The following is a 19,573-nucleotide window of genomic DNA, read 5'->3' as shown; positions in this document are numbered from 1 at the left end:
TTACTACGTGATTCCATATGTGTTATTTCATAGTTTTGATGTCTTCACTGTTATTCTACAATGTAAAAATAAAGAAAAACCCTTGAATGAGTTGGTGTTCTAAAACTTTTGACCAGAAGTGTACATCAGGAGCCTTATACGTAGTACATAGTAGCAATGTGAGGACTCTCAAATGCACCTTGTGAGAACCTAGCCTGAAAGTGTTATGCAACATAGCACTGTGATAATGGTTTTGTGTTTCATCCCGTAAGGCCGCCTTAGAGAGAACCTGCCAGGCCTTTAGGTCCGACCAGACGGAGTATGAGCGGTTTCTGGATCACATGACTCTCTTGCTCCAGGAGCACCAGGAACAGGCAGTGGAGCTGTTCAGCCTGTGTGATACAGACAGCACTGGTACCATCGGCCCCGAGGACTTTGAGCTGGGTAATCCATCCCTCTTCTGGTCTGTTACACCCTCATTCCCAGCCAAATGACCCAATATCTGCTGGAAAATCTATCTCAAAGCTCTCATCTGGGGCTCATGGCTGCAATTAAGGTATGTCAAAGGATTACCTCATGATGAGTCCAAATAATCTTTTCAATGCTAGTAGTTCACTCTAGCATGTTTCAGTGAGTTCCATTTGGAAATGTTGCGATGATTCTTTCCACTGTAGACCCCTTGAAAAGTAAGGTCAAATGTAACTGGCTGTTCTCAGCTCCTTTAAATGTAACATAAAGAAAACCACTGTGGCAAGCAACTACAAACCGTTTTATGAGACTCCTGAGTCAGTCCTATCTGAATGCCACTGACTGTGTGGGCTTTTATTTAAGATATATAAGTGCTTATGGTCAGTGTTCTGATTCAGACTGCTTAGAATGCAACCACTTGTTCATTTCCTGGAGAGCTTGTAAGTGGCCCTCTCACCCCCCACAGATAACAGCTCGTCCTGGGAAACAAAAACAGAACAATGTTCCTTTTGTCCTTCAGGCCCCAGACATTGAGTTTACTGTAAGTTTCTTCAGAAGAAAACATTAATCCTCCAGAAAGTTGGAGCCAAGGAGAACCAAGGAGCACAGTCAGCCTTAAATCCAACATTCAGGCCTCTTTTATTTATTTATTAAAATTTGATTTAACCTTTATTTAACTCTTGGCTAATGCCTCTGTGGATAGAGCCATTCAATGGCTGATTCAGAGAGATAGCATCATCATTGGTATAAGAATCACTATCTAGGGGATTAGCACTTTATAATGGACATATAATAGCCACAATTTCTGTAGATTGTCTCTGGTATAAAAAGCAATAAGTTCAAATTGAAAATCCCTTGCATCCTTAGGTATGACAGATTTGGGGATTCCATGTCTGCAATTTCAGCTGGATCTGCTGTCTCAGCTACTGAGGAGAGGCAACGATGGGGAGATTGATTACAGGGACATGCGCAACCAACTACAGAGAGTAAGGTAAAGCAAAATCAGCATTCTATTCAAATCAAATCAAATTGTATTTGTCACATGCGCCGAATACAACAGGTGTAGTCATTACAGTGAAATGCTTACTTACAAGCCCTAACCAACAATGCAGTTAAATAAAAGTAATAAATAATTAAAGAGCAGCAGTAAAATAACAATAGCGAGGCTATATACAGGGGTGCTGGTACAGAGTCAATGTGTGGGGGCACCGGTTAGTCGGGGTAATTGAGGTAATATGTACATGTAGGTAGAGTTATTAAAGTGACTATACATAGATACGTAATAACAGAGAGTAGCAGCAGTGTGAAAGGGGGGAGGGCAATGCAAATAGTCTGGGTAGCCATTTGATTAGATGTTCAGGAGTCTTATGGCTTGGAGGCAGAAGCTGTTTAGAAGCCTCTTGGACCTAGACTTTGCAGTTCAGTACAGCTTGCCATGCGGTGGCAGAGAGAACAGTCTATGACTAGGATGGTTGGAGTCTTTGACAATTTTTAGGGCCTTCCTCTGATATCGCCTGGTATAGAGGTCCTGGATGGCAGGAAGCTTGGCCCCAGTGATGTACAGGGCCGTACGCACTATCCTCTGTAGTGCCTTGCGGTCGGAGTCCGAGCAGTTGCCATGCCAGGCAGTGATGCAACCCGTCAGGATGCTCTCGACGGTGCATCTCTAAAACCTTTTGAGGATCTGAGGACCCATGCCAAATCTTTTCAGTCTCCTGAGAAGGAAAGGTTTTGTCGTGCCCTCTTCACGACTGTCTTGGTGTGCTTGGACCATGTTCGTTTGTTGGTGATGTGGACACCAAGGAACTTGAAGCTCTCAACCTGCTCCAGCACCGTTGATGAGAATGGGGGCGTGCCCGGTCCTCCTGTTCCTGTAGTCCACAATCATCTCCTTTGTTTTGATCACGTTGAGGGAGAGGTTGTTGTCCTGGCACCACATGGCCAGGTCTCTGACCTCCTCCCTATAGGCTGTCTCGTCATTGTCGGTGATCAGGCCTACTGTTGTGCTGTTGTGTCATATGCAAACTTAATGATGGTGTTGGAGTCGTGCCTGGCCTTGCAGTCATGAGTGAACAGGGAGTACAGGAGGGGACTGAGCACGCACACCTGAGGGGTCCCCATGTTGAGGATCAGAGTGGTGGATGTGTTGTTACCTACCCTTAGCACCTGGGAGCGACCCGTCAGGAAGTACAGGATCCAGTTGCAGAAGGATATGTACAGTCCCAGGGTCCTTAGCTTAGTGATGAGCTTTGAGAGCACTGTGGTGTTAAACTCTGAGCTGTAGTCAATGAAGCATTCTCACAGCATTCTCACATAGGTGTTCCTTTTGTCCAGGTGGGAAAGGGCAGTGTGGAGTGCAATAGAGATTGCATCGTCTGTGGATCTGTTAGGGGGGTATGCAAATTGGAGTGGGTCTAAAGTTTCTGGGATAATGGTGTTGATGTGAGCCATGACCAGCCTTTCAAAGCAGTTCATGGCTACAGACGTGAGTGCTACTGGTCGGTAGTCATTTAGGCAGGTTACCTTAGTGTTCTTTGGCACAGGGACTATGGTGGTCTGCTTAAAACATGTTGGTATTACAGACTCAGACAGGGAGAGGTTGAAAATGCCAGTGAAGACACTTGCCAGTTGGTCAGCGCATGCTCGGAGTAAACGTCCTGGTAATACGTCTGGCCCTGCGGCCTTGTGAATGTTGACCTGCTTAAAGGTCTTACTCACATCGGCTGCGGAGAGCGTGATCACACAGTCATCCGGTGTAGCTGATGCTCTCTTGCGTGTTTCAGTGTTACTTGCCTTGAAGCGAGCATAGAAGTAATTTAGCTCGACTGGTAGGCTTGTGTTACTGGGAAGCTCTTAGCTGTGCTTCTCTTGGTAGTCTGTAATAGTTTGCAAGCCCTGCCACATCCGCCGAGCATCGGAGCCGGTGTAGTACGATTCGATCTTAGTCCTGTATTGACACTTTGCCTGTTTGATGTTTCGTTGGAGGGCATAGTGAGATTTCTCATAAGCTTCCGGGTTAAAGTCCCGCTCTTTGAAAGTGGCAGCTCTACCTATTAGCTCAGTGCGGATGTTGCCTGTAATCCATGGCTTCTGGTTGGGGTATGTACGTACAGTCACTGTGGGAACGACATCATCGATGCACTTATTGATGAAGCCGGTGACTGATGGGGTGCACTCCTCAATGCCATCGGAAAAATTCCGGAACATATTCCAGTCTGTGCTAGCAAGCAAGTCCTGTAGCTTAGCATCTGCTTCATCTGACCACTTTTTTATTGACCGAGTCACTGGTGCTTCATGCTTTAATTTGTGCTTCTAAGCAGGAATCAGGAGGATAGAATTATGGTCAGATTTGCCAAATGGAGGGCGAGGGAGAGCTTTGTACATGTCTCTGTGTGTGGAGTACAGATGGTCTAGAGTTATTTTTCCTCTGGTTGCACATTTAACATACTGGTGGAAATTTGGTAAAACTGATTTAAGTTTCCCTACATTAAAGTCTCCGGCCACTAGGAGCGCCACCTCTGGATGTGCATTTTCCTGTTTGCTTATCGCAGTATACAGCTCATTGCGTGTGGTCTTAGTGCCAGTATCGGTCTGTGGTGGTATGTAGACAGCTATGAAAAATACAGATGAAAACTCTCTCGGTAGATAGTGTGGTCTACAGCTTATCATCAGATACTCTACCTCAGGCAAACAAAACCTTGAGACTTCCTTAGATATCGTGCACCAGCTGTTGTTTACAAATATACATAGACCGCCACCCCTTGTCTTACCAGAGGCTGCTGTTCTATTCTGCCGATACAGTGTAAAACCCGCCAGCTGTATGATGTTCATGTCGTCGTTCAGGCACGGTGAAACATAAGATATTACAGTTTTTAATGTCCCGTTGGTAGTTTAATCTTGCTCGTAGGTCATCGATTTTATTTTCCAATGATTGCATGTTTGCCAATAGAACGGATGGCAGTGGGGTTTGACTTGCTCACCTACGAATTCTCTGAAGGCAGCCCGACCTCCGCCCCCTTTTTCTCTGTCTTCTCTTCATGCAAATGACGGAGATTTGGGCCTGTTCCCTGGAAAGCAGTATATCCTTCACGTCGGACTCGTTGGACTCGTTAAAGGAAAAAGCTACTACCAGTTCGTGGTGAGTAATCGCTGTTCTGATGTCCGGAAGTTATTTTCGGTCATAAGAGACGGTAGCAGCAACATTATGTACAAAATAAGTTAAAAAATAAGTTACAAACAACACAAAAAAAACAAACAAAATAACAGTTGGTTAGGAGCATGTAAAATGTCAGCCATCCTCTCCGGCGCCATTCTACACACACGCCATTCTCAAACATTCTAGTGTGGATGTTTGAGCATGTTTGTATTGGTTTCTATTGATGTTTTATCATTCTGTTTGAAAGAGTGGAGGGTAAGGATGAGAGAGAAGAGAATGATGTTCCCTGCTGTTTGGAGATCACTAGAGAGAAGCTACAGCCCAGTCCTAACTGTCAGCTAGGATTGTGGAGCCCACCACCACCTGAGACAAACAGGTAAAACATTCACATACAGTACATACTGCACAAACAAGCACTCAGACATACAGTATCTATACACACAGAAATACTCATGCCACAGTACATCACCCAGACAGGTCCACTTAAAATTAGCTCCCATTGAAAATACATGTCAGCCATTTATGTTTACGCTGAGGTTCAAAGTCGCCTGTGTAAAATGAGGCAAAGCTAAAGGCCAACAATTTGTACTCAAGATGAATTGTTTCACAAATTCTTGTGGTTCAATTGGAACAAACAAGCAGCACTGATGAACAGTAAATATGTAGGATCTGCCCACAAATTGCTGCTATACCAAAACAGCCAGTCTGTGAGGTTAACCATGACAACCAATCCTCTCAGGACAACGCTATTTCTGACCTTGTAACTCTGTGATCAGCGTTAAATCACTTTGGGACACATCTCATAAAGACCTTGCATTGCACAGTAAGGAGTATAAAATAGCATAGCTGATCATAAGAGACAGTATATTTATCATCCACCTATTCTATTTCCAAACATGTTCCAGGTTTATTCTTCTGAGTATCAGACTTATACCATTTGACTACGGAGGAGTCCATCCAGGGAGCTTTGAGGTGGTGCTTCCCAGGAGCACCAGGGTGTCCAGCCTGTTCAGGGTGATCGAGGAGCGGGTTGGGATCCAGACCACCAGCCTGCAGGTGTTCAGAACCAGAGTTCCCTCCCAGGAGTCCTTCCTACCGCCAGACAGCTCTCTGGGGCAGTGTGGCTTCACTGGAGGCCCTGAGGACTCACCCAGACAGGCAACACTGTTCTATGACTACAGGCTGGAGTTAACTGACTGCCCCATCCTCAACTGTGACCACTACTTTGGTTCTAAGCAACCTCAGATTGGGGAGGACTACTTTGCATCAAGGCCTGTCTAGGTGACCTGTATAACTTATAGCATCAGCTGTGTAATTTACTATATCAGCACTTTTTTGATGTACAGATTTCTCTTTGTGTGACTAGCACCATGAAGCAATTACAGTTGATAATTGGCTGTGTTTAGCTAATTATTAAATCTGATAATTAAAAGTGTATTAATGTCAGCGTTATACCAGGGGAGAAAATGGATGACTTGGGCAGAACACTCCTTACAATCAGCAGCTTCTGACATAGTTTCGTGTTTACCTGCAAGCATGAAGTATGCAAAGTGTGAGATTGCCTTTTTAATGCCAAAACAACCATTTTCCTATAGGCCTCAGGGCACAGTGGAGAACCCTGGGTTGTGTCAAATTGAGTGTTGTAGTGGAAAGTGCTGCTCTAGTGGAAACCAAAGGGCACTATAAATGGCGGGTCTTGTGGTGGCCCACTAAAGTGTGTCTGCCCTGAGTGAGACACACCCTTGGTTTCCTGCTACCTCCCCCTGTTTAAAAGTACTTGGTCAACAGCTGGAGTTCTTATTCACCCCAAAGTGTGCCGTTGCTTTATTTGGACTTGTTACGTCCCACGCCGTAGAGTGTTCAACCATCTGGGGATGCAGGTTGTACTGTCTGTGAGGCAACAACCTCTATGGGTAGAAGGCAATGTAGGGAATAACTCAGGAATTTTGGAGCTCTCATTTTGCTTTAAAATCGAAATAACATTTATTTAATATGTTCAAAAATACTGGACAATATAAGTATAAAAAAATGGAATACTCTTTTATTTGTCATCAATAAAATTGAAGACTTAACACTGTTAAGAGAGATAGTTGACTTAAAACTGTCATAAAGAGTAATTTGTTTATAAACATTTCATAAACAGTCATAAGTTAGAGTGTCACTGTCACTACATGGGAAAAGTCAGAGATGTTTAGCAGTGAGGTTTTGATACCTCCAGGAATCTATATTAGATTATCACTGAGATCCACTGAAATGCCTTATAGATAACCATAGAGTCCATGACAACCTTCCGTTATACTGTAGTGCTTCAAAAAGTATTTCACTAATAGCACTTCCGTAAATATCCAAAGTATACAGCCACTACGACATAAGGATGAGTCATTGTTTTTACTCAAAAAAGACATTATAATTTACAGTTCTATAAAAAATGTTATATTTGCATAAGTTCTTATGGGTTTTGGCATTTGTAAAGCTGAGCAATCTTCAGACAGAATGCTGTGCACTATCCATTTGTAGTCAGTAGATAGTGGTCTTGAAGACACAAATAGCTCAACCCTGCTCGCTACAACTGCCTTAACCGCTGTTCTTCTCTACTCTCCCAAACCCAGTGTTTTCTGGGTACGAAGGACAGCTCACCATGCAGATTTATTCACATGCTGACAAGAAAAGGGGGCAACAGAAAACACTTCTGCAAAGCTGTCTGGACCATGTTGTTGATACACATGTAGTGTTTACGTTTGAATTTGCATTCATTCAAAAGGGGTGCTTCAGAGAAGACTTGAGCAATATTGGATTCAGTCTAGTGGTTTCAGCCTCCTTTGAGTGCCCTCCTGTTCATTCTATGTACAGTAAAGCTTCATTTAAAATACTCAGTGAGGAGTGATTATTCACCAAAACAAAATAAACAGTCAAGTGTCTTGTATCCTTTGGTTGAGGAACACGTCTCGTAAAGTACTGACAGACAACTAAGCTCCTTAGTTGGATAAAGAGAGAAGATTAAGCTCCCTTCTGAGAGTCAAAGGTCACATGGGGAAGCCTCCAATGAAACCTTCCTTCCACTCAGCACGTGATCACTGAGCTCTTCCCCGTTGATTTGGACTCGTTTTTGGCCACCAGCAATCTGAGGGCATCTCCAGATGAATGAATGAGCTCTCTACCACTGTGACGGAGAGAACGAGAGAGAACATCAGAGGGTGTGTTACAGAGGGAACGACACTACTCTATGTTGTGTTTTATAACTCTTATTACCTAAATAATATCCAGTACTGTATTACAACTTCTTAATCAACACAGGGTGGTAAAGACCAGTCTCCATGTTACACTACTTACATGTGGTATTCCATGCCCACCAGACTGATGCCGTTCACAGCCAGGATACGGTCTCCCAACCTCAGCTTCTGGCACTGGGCGGCTGGGGACTCTGGTACCACTGACTTGATATAGATCCCAGTCATCTTCAGAGGGGTTTTCTACACAGGACACAAGAGGATGCAGGAAGCGTTGAGGTTGGGTCTGAGGACATGCTGTACCTGCTCTATAGCATCATTACAGGAACATCTCTGCTGTTTCATCTCTATCCTACAGGGGGCACCACGTGTTATAGAATCCTCCACAGCAGTACACCTGCATGCATATACACGAGTAGAGGCTTTCACAGACCAGACACGTTTCTGTTATGAATTAAATGATGAAAACAGCACTTTAGTAGAATTTGAAGCTAAAGGCAGACATTGGAATGAGGGTAATAATAACCATTGCAGTTGCCTATTGTGCAATAGAGGAGTCTACCGGTTCTTATACATGACCTTGGTGTTCTCAATGTGGTTCATGGCTGACTTCAAAAGGAGGTCAACACATTTACCACATGTTGTACACCTGTTAGTAAACCCAAGCTTAAGCTCTCACCCACATACCATAACCACACACACACACACACACACACACACACACACACACACACACACACACACACACACACACACACACACACACACACACACACACACACACACACACACACACACACACACACAGAGTGTTGGGGAAGCTACTCTGAAAATATAGTTTTCCAAGCTACCATTTACTTCACACTGGAAGAAGTTAAGCTTAACTAAAGATACCCTTAAGAAAAATATAGTTTACTGAACTAAAGTTACTTTGAAAAAGTAGTTTACTACATTCAAACTACTTTGTGAAAAATGATCATATGTAAATCTGAAATGTCATAGACAACAAATTGCCAGAACAGAAAACCTTGGGGTCATATGTAACAGAATGTGTAATTGAGTTTATTGAACACAAAAATTGATGTTCCAAGTGAGAATTAGGCAGCTCTGATGCTGCAGAAGAAAGGAAATGATTGCCTACTTCACCCATATTTTATTTTAGCCCCCCAAAAAGTATATATGGAGGTAGTTTAGTGCCTAAAATAAGGGGTTAAATACATGTCAAAAAATAGATCAATCGTTTCCTGATCTTTCTTATATCTCTCAGACATAGGACAGACACTTCTGAACAAATGTCCTTTTTATTTTTTGGGGGACTATCTGTTGTTCCATGTAGTGAATCTGTTATTCAATGTGTTTCTATGGGCTAATAGCAGCAATGACAAATTCAATGTTTCGTTAAAAAAAATAAGTATAATTTCTCAGGACACCTTAAGGGGTCTTCAAATTCAAAATCAAATAGCTAAATGATCCTTGGTATTGCCATCTTAAAACAATTCCATATGTTAGCTTAGTAGAACCCCCCCTCCCAAGGCTATGACTCTACAGGATTACATTACTAGTTGAACTACATGTAGTTCACTATTCCCCAACACCGCACACACACACACACACACACACACGCACGCACGCACGCACGCACGCACGCACGCACGCACGCACGCACACACACACACACACACAAACACGAAGTCCCACATAGGCTCAATAACTCTTCTTGCTATCTGTAGTTGAGATCTACGTCACAGTTCAACTCATCATTCATTTAAAGCTAGATTTCCCTGACTTTGATGCATGATGATGTAACACAGTTAATCATAGGAAATATGTGACCTTTAACTAATTAGCCTGCGACTATGAGGTTTGAACAGCCATGCGAGGCCTTATATTAGGATGTCATAAATCACATGACCAAATAAGAGCCACACGCCCCTCGCATCGACAAGGCTGTCACTTTGTACAACCAGGCACAGACAGAATGTTAGAGCTTTTTCAAGTTTAATTGATTTCCCCATGCAGAGAGATGAAAAATAAGAAAGGGAGGTAGAGAAACAAAAAGGAAGATGAGACTTGGGTGAAGGAGATGAACAAAGGAGGAGGTGGAGGAATAAAGACAATGATTTCACCCACCATTCCATCCACCAGTGCCAGGCCTAGACCATGAGGTCCTCTGTGTAGCTCCACAGTAAACACTTCATCCCTCTCTTTCTCCTCCTCTTCCTCCACATTATCTTCCTCCACATTCCCATTCTTTCTCTCAGAACATTCCCTTGGGCAGCTGCCTGCTGAGGAGACACAAGAACACCCCACATTAGACACAGTATCCAATCCCACCTTAACTCTGTTTAAAGTTCTACTTTTCCTGTTATTGTGGTCCTTTTAATGAAATTATAAAGAAATCATATCACTGTGGCAATTTGAGACAGGGTTTACTTCAGGAGAAATCATGAAAGTAGTGTCTGGTTCCCCTTTAGTTTTCCCTCTACAGTACTTTCTATGGGTCTCTGTCTGTCTGTCTGTCTGTCTGTCTGTCTGTCTGTCTGTCTGTCTGTCTGTCTGTCTGTCTGTCTGTCTGTCTGTCTGTCTGTCTAGTCATATGAAAGAGATGTTCACAATAATGGGCTTGTGGTGAAGTCCAGAGGCATTAGTGTTATAAGGATGATTATTTCTACCAATAGGAATATATATGGATCAAAGACTGGAGGTTCCCCTGAGCTGCTCCAGAGGGACACGCAGTTGGTTTGACCTCCTCAACATACATAACTAGAACTGATATTGAACACAGATGTTGCATTTGGACTCCATTTAAATATCATGTCAAGTCTGAGTGCTATAACACTGTGGGGAGTCCACTAAATGCATAGACGTTGTAATGAGAACCATACAGAACCCCACTGAGAATAAGCTCTAAAGCTTCGGGGCCTTGGGAAAGCTCTTCCTCAGATTGGTCCGGTGCTCTCTGTCTGTGGTGTATTTATCCTGTCACAACAACCTAGCCACCAGCAACAGTACCACCAGCATGCCCTACACTTTCACCCTCCCCCTCCCACCGCTCTCCCCTGGTGTCCCCCTGCTCTCCCACTTGTCGTCCCCTGCTCTCCCACTGCTCTTCCCTGCTCTCCCCTGGTCTTCCCTGCTCTCCCCCAGTCTCCCCCTGCTCTCGCCTGCTCTCCCCCTAGTCTCCCCCTGGTCTCCCACTGCTCTCCCCCTTGTCTCCCACTGCTCTTCCCTGCTCTCCCCCTGCTCTTCCCTGGTCTACCACTGCTCTCCCTCTGGTCTACCCTGCTCCCCCCTGGTCTCCCCCTGCTCTTCCCTGATCTCCCCCTGCTCTCCCCTGATCTCCCCCTGCTCTCCCCTAGTCTCCCCCTGGTCTCCCCCTGGTCTCCCACTGCTCTCCCCCTTGTCTCCCACTGCTCTTCCCTGCTCTCCCCCTGCTCTTCCCTGGTCTACCACTGCTCTCCCTCTGGTCTACCCTGCTCCCCCCTGGTCTCCCCTTGCTCTTCCCTGATCTCCCCCTGCTCTCCCCTGATCTCCCCCTGCTCTCCCCTAGTCTCCCCCTGATCTCCCCCTGCTCTCCCCTAGTCTCCCCCTGCTCTTCCCTGATCTCCCCCTGCTCTCCCCTAGTCTCCCCCTGCTCTCCCCTGATCTCCCCCTGCTCTCCCCAGGCTCTCCACTGGTCTACCCTGCTCCCCCCTGGTCTCCCCCTGCTCTTCCCTGCTCTCCCCTAGTCTCCCCCTGCTCTCCCCTGATCTCCCCCTGCTCTCCCCTAGTCTCCCCCTGCTCTTCCCTGATCTCCCCCTGCTCTCCCCTAGTCTCCCCCTGCTCTCCCCTGATCTCCCCCTGCTCTCCCCAGGCTCTTCCTTGATCTCCCCCTGCTCTCCCCTAGTCTCCCCCTGCTCTCCCCTGATCTCCCCCTGCTCTCCCCAGGCTCTCCACTGGTCTACCCTGCTCCCCCCTGGTCTCCCCCTGCTCTCCCCCTGCTCTCCCCTGATCTCCCCCTGCTCTCCCCTGGTCTCCCCCTGCTCTCCCCTGGTCTCCCCCTGCTCCCCCCTGGTCTCCCCCTGCTCTCCCCAGGCTCTTCCTTGATCTCCCCCTGCTCTCCCCTAGTCTCCCCCTGCTCTCCCCTGATCTCCCCCTGCTCTCCCCAGGCTCTCCACTGGTCTACCCTGCTCCCCCCTGGTCTCCCCCTGCTCTCCCCCTGCTCTCCCCTAGTCTCCCCCTGCTCTCCCCTGATCTCCCCCTGCTCTCCCCTGGTCTCCCCCTGCTCTCCCCTGGTCTCCCCCTGCTCTCCCCTGATCTCCCCCTGCTCTCCCCTGGTCTCCCACTGCTCTCCCCCTGGTCTCCTGCTCTAACCTAGTCTCCCCCTGCTCTCCCCTGGTCTCCCCCTGCTCTCCCCCAGCCCGAGCCCATCTGCCCCCCATGCAGGACCTGCTCTGGACAATGCCTGTCCCGATTAAGATTCCACGCACCAACCCAACTGTAAATTCCCATGACGGGTCAGCCACTGATCTTTTCTATCCTGACATCACCACCTCTCTGTAATTCTTGGTACAGATTAAAGGATTAGCAATGCTACCAAAATAGCGGTAAGTTACCGTCAGAGCCCAAAACCACCGAGGTTGAGCAGAGAGCAGGAGCCCTCTATGGGACTGGGAGGCCACAGTAATACATGGTGGGAAGCTATGGTCAATGTCATAACCAGGGAAATAACATGATTAGAGAATATTTCAGTGAAAGTGGGTAATGTTCAATAGTACATAATTTTTCATAACAATATCTTAGGTTTATGACAAACTATTAAACCATAGACAAGGGCCATTGATCGTAATGAGTTCTGATTATGATCAACAAAATGGAAGCTTTAGTTAAGCCCTATTTACACACAACCACACAGGGGGTCAGGGAGCTTTAAGCACGTGGTAAGCACTTACACACAATCAAATGTTACACAGAGCGTTTGTCTCTGATTAAGAGATGTGGGAACTAGCTGGTGTTAATCAACAGGAAAGGCCTTGGGCTTTTATTATCTAACCTGTTGTTAGGATATGACCTGGGACTGTGGTATCTGAAATCAGAAATTCAGGATTCTCACAATGTTTTAGATAAAGTGGCATCAAACTCATAGACTCACTCTCTTTTGCTAGGTGTTTGACTCAACGATTGTATCCCTTGAGAAAAGTCAATGTACTGTATAGGACAGGTGTACTAGACTACTATTTGAGAATGTCCGGCGGTCACACACATTTCCTAGGTGGCAAAGGTCCGAATATGTATTGTCATTTATCGGTGTAGTAACAAACCCCCACCTCCCAACCCATGCGACCTCAAACTGTTTAAATTGTACACAGCCATATTGCTGGCGGAGAGAAAATGTTGTCAGTTTAAACCTCGTTTCCTGCAATTCTACGCATTTTGACGTTTTAAAGCTAATTTCTTGATATTCTACACATTTTGACATTTCTGTGTGTTCATATGATACCTGAGTAACTGAACAAAATCAATGCGGGCCGCTGGTGTTGAGGCCCCTGGGCACGTAATCTAGCCATGATAACTACAAGATTTGGATATCTGGTTAGTCTAATTTACCCATCTAGCTAACATGGGCTAGTAGTAATTCACTCAACATCTCTGACAGGTTATAAATAGCTCTCTAAGGTCTGTCAGTGACTGACATAACAAGAGGAAAACTGTCCATGCACTACCAAATTTCGAAATTGCATTCTTTTGCATTCTACAATTATAACTCTCAACAGCAGTAAGTTGAAAGCCCAGCTGAGTTCCTAAATACAATTACACATACAATTAAAATGTAATTTCTGTTGGGACCCATGGTCTGTATTGACCCCGTTCTGGGTCTTGATCCGGACCGCGGTCCGTCTGTTGAGTATGGCTGGTATAGGAAAAGTGTTACACATTGTTTGAGACATCGCTAGAGAAAGCTGACCTGCTTTAGGGAGGGGGACGCCATTGTTATCCCTGGAAGTTAACCCTGGAAGTTTCCCTCCCAGTTACGGAATGAGATGTTGAGTCCTTTCCTCCCCGTTCTCAGGTCAACTCCTCCACCACAGAATAAATCATAACCAGAGAGCAGTCACTTTCCCTTCCCATCCACTCCTACAGATGACCTCATGAGCAGAGCTTCAAAAAACAATAGGCCTGACGAGAAGATGGCCTTTCCTCTAAACATGGAATCCACCCTACAGGGAGAACACGACCTTTACACAGCCAGAACAGCTCTTTATTCCTCCAATGACCTGTAGTTTCTGTCCAAAGTCAATCGAGTTGAAGAGATGAAGGGAGGATGAGGGCTCTCCTCCTCCTCCTCCCGTCATATCAAGCACCTTGTGTCAACCTGGAGCCACTGGGGACAAATATGCACCAGGGTCTCCCGGGTCAAGCAGACAAATTCTTCCTTTAATGGAGCCTGTCAATCATTGGTGGGTTGATATTAAGAGGGAGGCACTAGCGACCTAACTCCAGGGGTTAGGTACATGAGCCACAGTGTGAGCCGAGGTGGCTGTATTTGCAGTGACAGGAGTTTTACATCACTTTAATCAAAACCAGCAGAGGGAGGGAAAGGCCATGAAGGGATCCTCTGTTATTCTTTGTCTTCGTAATTCATCCAAGGTGATTGAGACAGGATCAGTTTATTTTAGGATTACTATGTACAGTATGTGCCCCCCACTGTTACAGCATCATCAATCCTCTGTTATGATTGGTCAATAACACACTTCAGCTGACACATGGCTTTTATGCTTCTTTTCCATCTTTCTATCTTTTGTATTGTAACTGGATGCTCTGTATGTAGCCCGACTGTATGCCATAGCCCTCTGTGTTACCTTTCCTGTGCCGCCGTACTGCTCCCTCCTGCAGGTCTGCCTCCAGCTCAGACTGAGACAGCTCCATGCCCTGGGGGGTGTTGGGGGGCGTCAGCAGGCAGGAGGGGTCCAGAGCCAGGCTCTTGTGGCATCCCAGGTCAGCCTGGTCACTCCTAGGTAGGGCGTTCTGCAGCTCCAGACTCTTCAGCTTGTGGGTCAGCACTGCCTCTGCCAGGCAGCAGCTTAGGTCACCATGAGACCCCCGGGCCTGAGGGGGCGCCGCAGGGCTCAAAGATTCCACCTCTGACCTGAGCAAGGGGCAGGGAACTGGGTCAGGGACCACCACTGTGACAGAGGGTGAGGAGCGCGAGGTCGCAGACTTGGCGTCTGTAGCTGTCCCGCTGAGTGCCTGAAGGGAGGGAGAAGTCAATAACACAGAGATGGAAAAACATCAAAGTTAAAATGTCTCATTTACTGAGCACCACCAGTCCAGGGCTACCACTGGCCTCTCATTAGATTGTATATTTGTAAATTCTGGGTACACAGTAAAATCTGGGTACACAGAGTCAGAAGGTCAGATAGGTGGTTACCTGCTGTGTTGTTTGACTGGTGGGGAGACTAAGGATGAAGTCCTGCAGACGGCCGAGCTGCTCAAATAGAGCGGGCTCCGTGATTGGTTTACCCAACTCCAGGTGGAAGGTGTTGCTAGGCAGGATAAGGGGAGGGTGGTTGTCAAAACTCTCCAGGATGTCAGCTAGAGGAGGAGGGAAATACAGGACATCATTAAAGACAGAAGATGTGACTCAGAAGCTCTGGAAGAGCATTCTCACGGTGTACACTACATTATTTATACTTGTTATTTCCTTTTACTTCATTGGCTTAATTACGTCTGATTTGTAGGTTAATCCTTTAGATTCTCCAGTTAAAGAAAGACGGTCATGGGCTCTAGGACAAGATAAAGTTCCCCCCAGGGGGTGCCAGCGGGAGGGGCTATTCACACAGAAGAGGTGAGGTGACAGTGGACAGAGAGGGGAGACAGGTGCCAAGTCCTATATTGAGAGGGGTGGATTTGAGAGTTAACTCTGTGGTGAGACTGATTGGGCTGGACAGGGTTCTCCTCTCTAACCTCCCCCCTGTACCCATGCTCCAATTTAGAGTTAGACTGGGACAGGCAGACAGGATTACTCTGGGGAACACACTCAGCCACTCCGACACAACAGGGAATAGGCCTCTAGTTACTAATACCCTGACTACACCGCTCGCGTCGCGTTGCAAAATAAATTTAGAAATCTATGTTATTCAATTATAGCACCCACACTGTTCGCGCGCGTCAACGAGCGTCTGCGTTGCCAAGGGCTAAAATAGAAGTCCTTTCTATTTCTGACGCAGATTGAGCTGCAAGTCCTGCCTCGCCCATCTCCTCATTGGTTTGTAGAAGCAGGTACCCACGTGCCATCTCCTCATTGGTTATACCCACGTCGGTGATTGAAAGACGAACTGTGTTGCTGGTCGTCGTGGTAATACTATGAAAGTTTAGATGCCATTCACCATATAAGTTCAAAGATGAAAAAGCCTGGAAGGAGGAGAGATGACTAGAAATGATTCGGTTGACCATTTTATGTGTGGATGAATTGTCGGAGTAGAGGACCTTGTGCATTTCAGGTAAAATAACAACTCAATGTTTATATGCCAGGACAAATTAGCTAGCAACAGCAAGCTAGCTATATAGGACAAATTAGCTAGCAAGTGCAAGCTAACTAGCTAAATTTCCATAAATGTTTCATGCTTTTCGACCTGTCCCCAAATTAATGTAATTGGTTCAGAGTTTGTTTTGATATTTTAACCTGCTGTAACCAGTCATGATCGCGTTTGGTGTAGGGGGACAAAATAAATTTATGAACGATGGCGCACGCGCGCAGCCGGTTTGGATTCCGTATAACCCTATCAGGGCATGGGCAACAGTCTGATCTGATTAAATCTTGGCAGAGTGAGTGTGTGTACACAAGCGTACAGACTACATAGGCTATGTGAATTTGTTTGTCTCCAAGAAACACGTGTGTTTGTTTCAAAATATGGTTTATAGACGTGAACGCGTCTGTGTGTCTGTTTGGCTACCCGCCGTGACTCTGCTGTATCTGTGTTCTACTCACTGGTCCTGAGGGCAGCCTCTGCCTCGTCTGGCGAGGGGTTCCAGTCTGCAGGACAGGCCCTGCCTGGGTTATACTCCCTCAGCATGTGGTGCAGTTGGGCTGGGTTCAGAGGCATGAACTCAGTCCTCAGAGAGCTCCATGATGCCTGAAACACACACACACATTTACATTTACATTTAAGTCATTTAACAGACACTCTTATCCAGAGCGACTTACAAATTGGAAAGTTCATACATATTCATCCTGGTCCCCCCGTGGGGAATGAACCCACAACCCTGGCATTGCAAGTGCCATGCTCTACCAACTGAGCCACACTCACACGTTACAAGAATATCAATGTACAGGCACAAGGACCATGATACAAGGAATATGATTGCATATTTCACAAAAGAGTAAACATAGCATAATTTAAATGCAAGAGCTGGCAGAGCTGGCAGAGCTGTTTGATGTCATTGTTGTTAGTGAAACTAAAAATGACAGGGTAGCATTTCCTCAGTGTGGTTTATTTCCACACAAAGCTATTCGTGTACAAAATATTTCAAACCACAAATCTGTCCAAGTACTGTAATTGCATATTTGTGTCATTCCAATGACAGATTATGTGGTGATGAATTCTTTAGGAAAATAAATCTAGGACTGTAAGTAATACTTGTCGTGCCAACCTCTGTCACTGTCTGTAGTAATACAATTAACACACACACACACACACACACACAGAGAGAGAATGGAGAAATGTTCAAATGCTTGATTGTGGAAGTCAATGTTCCTGAATGTCACATTTTCCATCTATATGACTAAACATTGATGAGTCATAAACGTCAAGCGTCAGATGTCATCAGAAGATGTGCTAATTACAGCGTCTAGATTGCTGTATGTGTTATATGACTATGAACAACCAGGTGTTTGTTACCCTCTCAGTTGACCTCTCTCTGGTTAGTGGGAATAAACACACAAGAGACTTAACCTTCACCTATTTCCTCATTCAGTCAGACACACCTTGGAGAGCTGAGGCGTTTTAATGACTCAGTAACTAACCAGAAAGACATAGGTGAATCATTTCAAGATGACATCATTGGCATAGAGGTGTTATTGGTATGCTGACAGGCATTGTGTAGAATATATCAGACCATATTTACCACAGGCTTGTATAGCTTCCTTCCTCCAATGAGCACACCCTCTTTGTCGCATGACAGCACAGAGGCTGGCCAGAAGGAGGAGTTATGGGAATGTTTATAAGCAATAGTGACTTATGTTTTACATTATTTTAAGTCTATATTTTCTACATCTACTATTTGACTTGGTGTATCCCAGTCATAAGTGGCATAACATTATGGCATCAATGACACAATCTTCCTAACTTTGTATCGTCAGTAATTACTGGAGAATGAGAGAGCTCAGTCATAACAAAACCATGCCACATCACTGGTCATTTACCATGTCCCTCAATCCCTCGAGCCCAGAACTGGTCATTTACCATGTCCCTCAATCCCTCGAGCCCAGAACTGGTCATTTACCATGTCCCTCAATCCCTCGAGCCCAGAACTGGTCATTTACCATGTCCCTCAATCCCTCGAGCCCAGAACTGGTCATTTACCATGTCCCTCAATCCCTCGAGCCCAGAACTGGTCATTTACCATGTCCCTCAATCCCTCGAGCCCAGAACTGGTCATTTACTATGTCCCTCACTCCCTCGAGCCCAGAACTGGTCATTTACCATGTCCCTCAATCCCTCGAGCCCAGAACTGGTCATTTACCATGTCCCTCAATCCCTCGAGCCCAGAACTGGTCATTTACTATGTCCCTCACTCCCTCAAGCCCAGAACTCCAGATGGAAAACTGAGAATATGACAAGGGTGTGTGCTCCGTTTAACCAACCACAACATCTGACCTCGTGCCATGGGAGTGATCCATACACAAAACCACCAGACTCCTAGCAACCGTTCCCACGAATAGAGGAGAGGCAGCCTTTGACTGAGGGGAGACTGGTTCTACTACTGGGGAGCTGTTTTGGGGCTGTTACCATGGCTGCCTTCTGGTTAGATATTGAGAACAGGTGTTGTCTCATACTGTATTAGCCCCTTATGGCTGTGGATTGAAGAGTGATGCTAAACTGTCAGTCTGGTTGCACTGAGTCTCAGCAGGCTCCTTTCTCCATTCCTGGTGAATGAGTTCCATCAAAATAAAATCAGATCAAGAAACTATAAACTCTGGATCTAAATTGAATATGAGGGCAGCTGCAGGAGAAAACACAACTTTCAGACTGAATTTGATGCTTTAGGGCAAACTGTGCTTTTAAGATAAAACCCACAACTATCCATAACAACAACAGTGCTGTAATTGGGATGAGTAGGAGGTGATTCTCTCATGTACTAACCCGGCAGAACATTGACGTGTCCACAGCCTTCCTGCAGCCCCTGGACATTCATAAGATGAGACATACAGTAGTGTGGGCATGTCACAGCATAGGTCACTCTTTTCTTTGAAGGTGGCAGGGCTAAAGCCAGCCTTGTGTCACACACAGACTGGCAACAGGTTTTCGTTATCTCCCTTATCTTTTCAGGTGTCATAAACATGACCAGAAACAGGATATGTGTGTGTGTGTGTGTGTGTGTTTAACATTTGTTTCTTCACTTATTTTTTTATTTTTTTAATATAACTTTATTTAACTAGGCAAGTCAGTTAAGAATACATTCTTATTTACATTGACGGCCTACCCCGGCCAAACCCGGATGACGCTGGGCCAATTGTGCACCGCCCTATGTGAATCACAATCAC

General features: G+C 45.7%; 1 protein-coding gene and 1 long non-coding RNA gene across 2 annotated transcripts in view; one reads left to right on the top strand and one right to left on the bottom strand.

Moving 5' to 3' along the window:
• The first annotated feature begins 668 nt into the window (after positions 1-668).
• LOC129833475 (uncharacterized) lies at positions 669-6,684 on the top strand. Its single transcript, XR_008756075.1, has 3 exons — positions 669-4,585; positions 4,851-4,979; positions 5,509-6,684. It is a non-coding gene; the product is annotated as an uncharacterized LOC129833475 (long non-coding RNA).
• The window catches only part of LOC129833473 (ras-associating and dilute domain-containing protein-like), a 30,707-nt gene continuing 17,760 nt past the window's right edge, over positions 6,627-19,573 (bottom strand). The window contains exons 10-15 of the mRNA XM_055898103.1: positions 16,799-16,943; positions 15,239-15,402; positions 14,670-15,057; positions 9,961-10,115; positions 7,934-8,073; positions 6,627-7,763 (exon numbers count right to left, since the gene is read on the bottom strand). Coding sequence (XP_055754078.1) covers positions 7,664-7,763; positions 7,934-8,073; positions 9,961-10,115; positions 14,670-15,057; positions 15,239-15,402; positions 16,799-16,943 — 1,092 coding nt within the window. The 3' untranslated portion in view covers positions 6,627-7,663. The remainder of the gene's footprint in view (positions 7,764-7,933; positions 8,074-9,960; positions 10,116-14,669; positions 15,058-15,238; positions 15,403-16,798; positions 16,944-19,573) is intronic.

The sequence above is a fragment of the Salvelinus fontinalis genome, chromosome 34 (genome assembly GCF_029448725.1).
Source record: "Salvelinus fontinalis isolate EN_2023a chromosome 34, ASM2944872v1, whole genome shotgun sequence".
In the NCBI taxonomy this organism is placed as follows: Eukaryota; Metazoa; Chordata; class Actinopteri; order Salmoniformes; family Salmonidae; genus Salvelinus; species Salvelinus fontinalis.
Note: the sequence above shows the minus strand (reverse complement) of the source record. Positions and strands in the feature narration are given on the sequence as shown.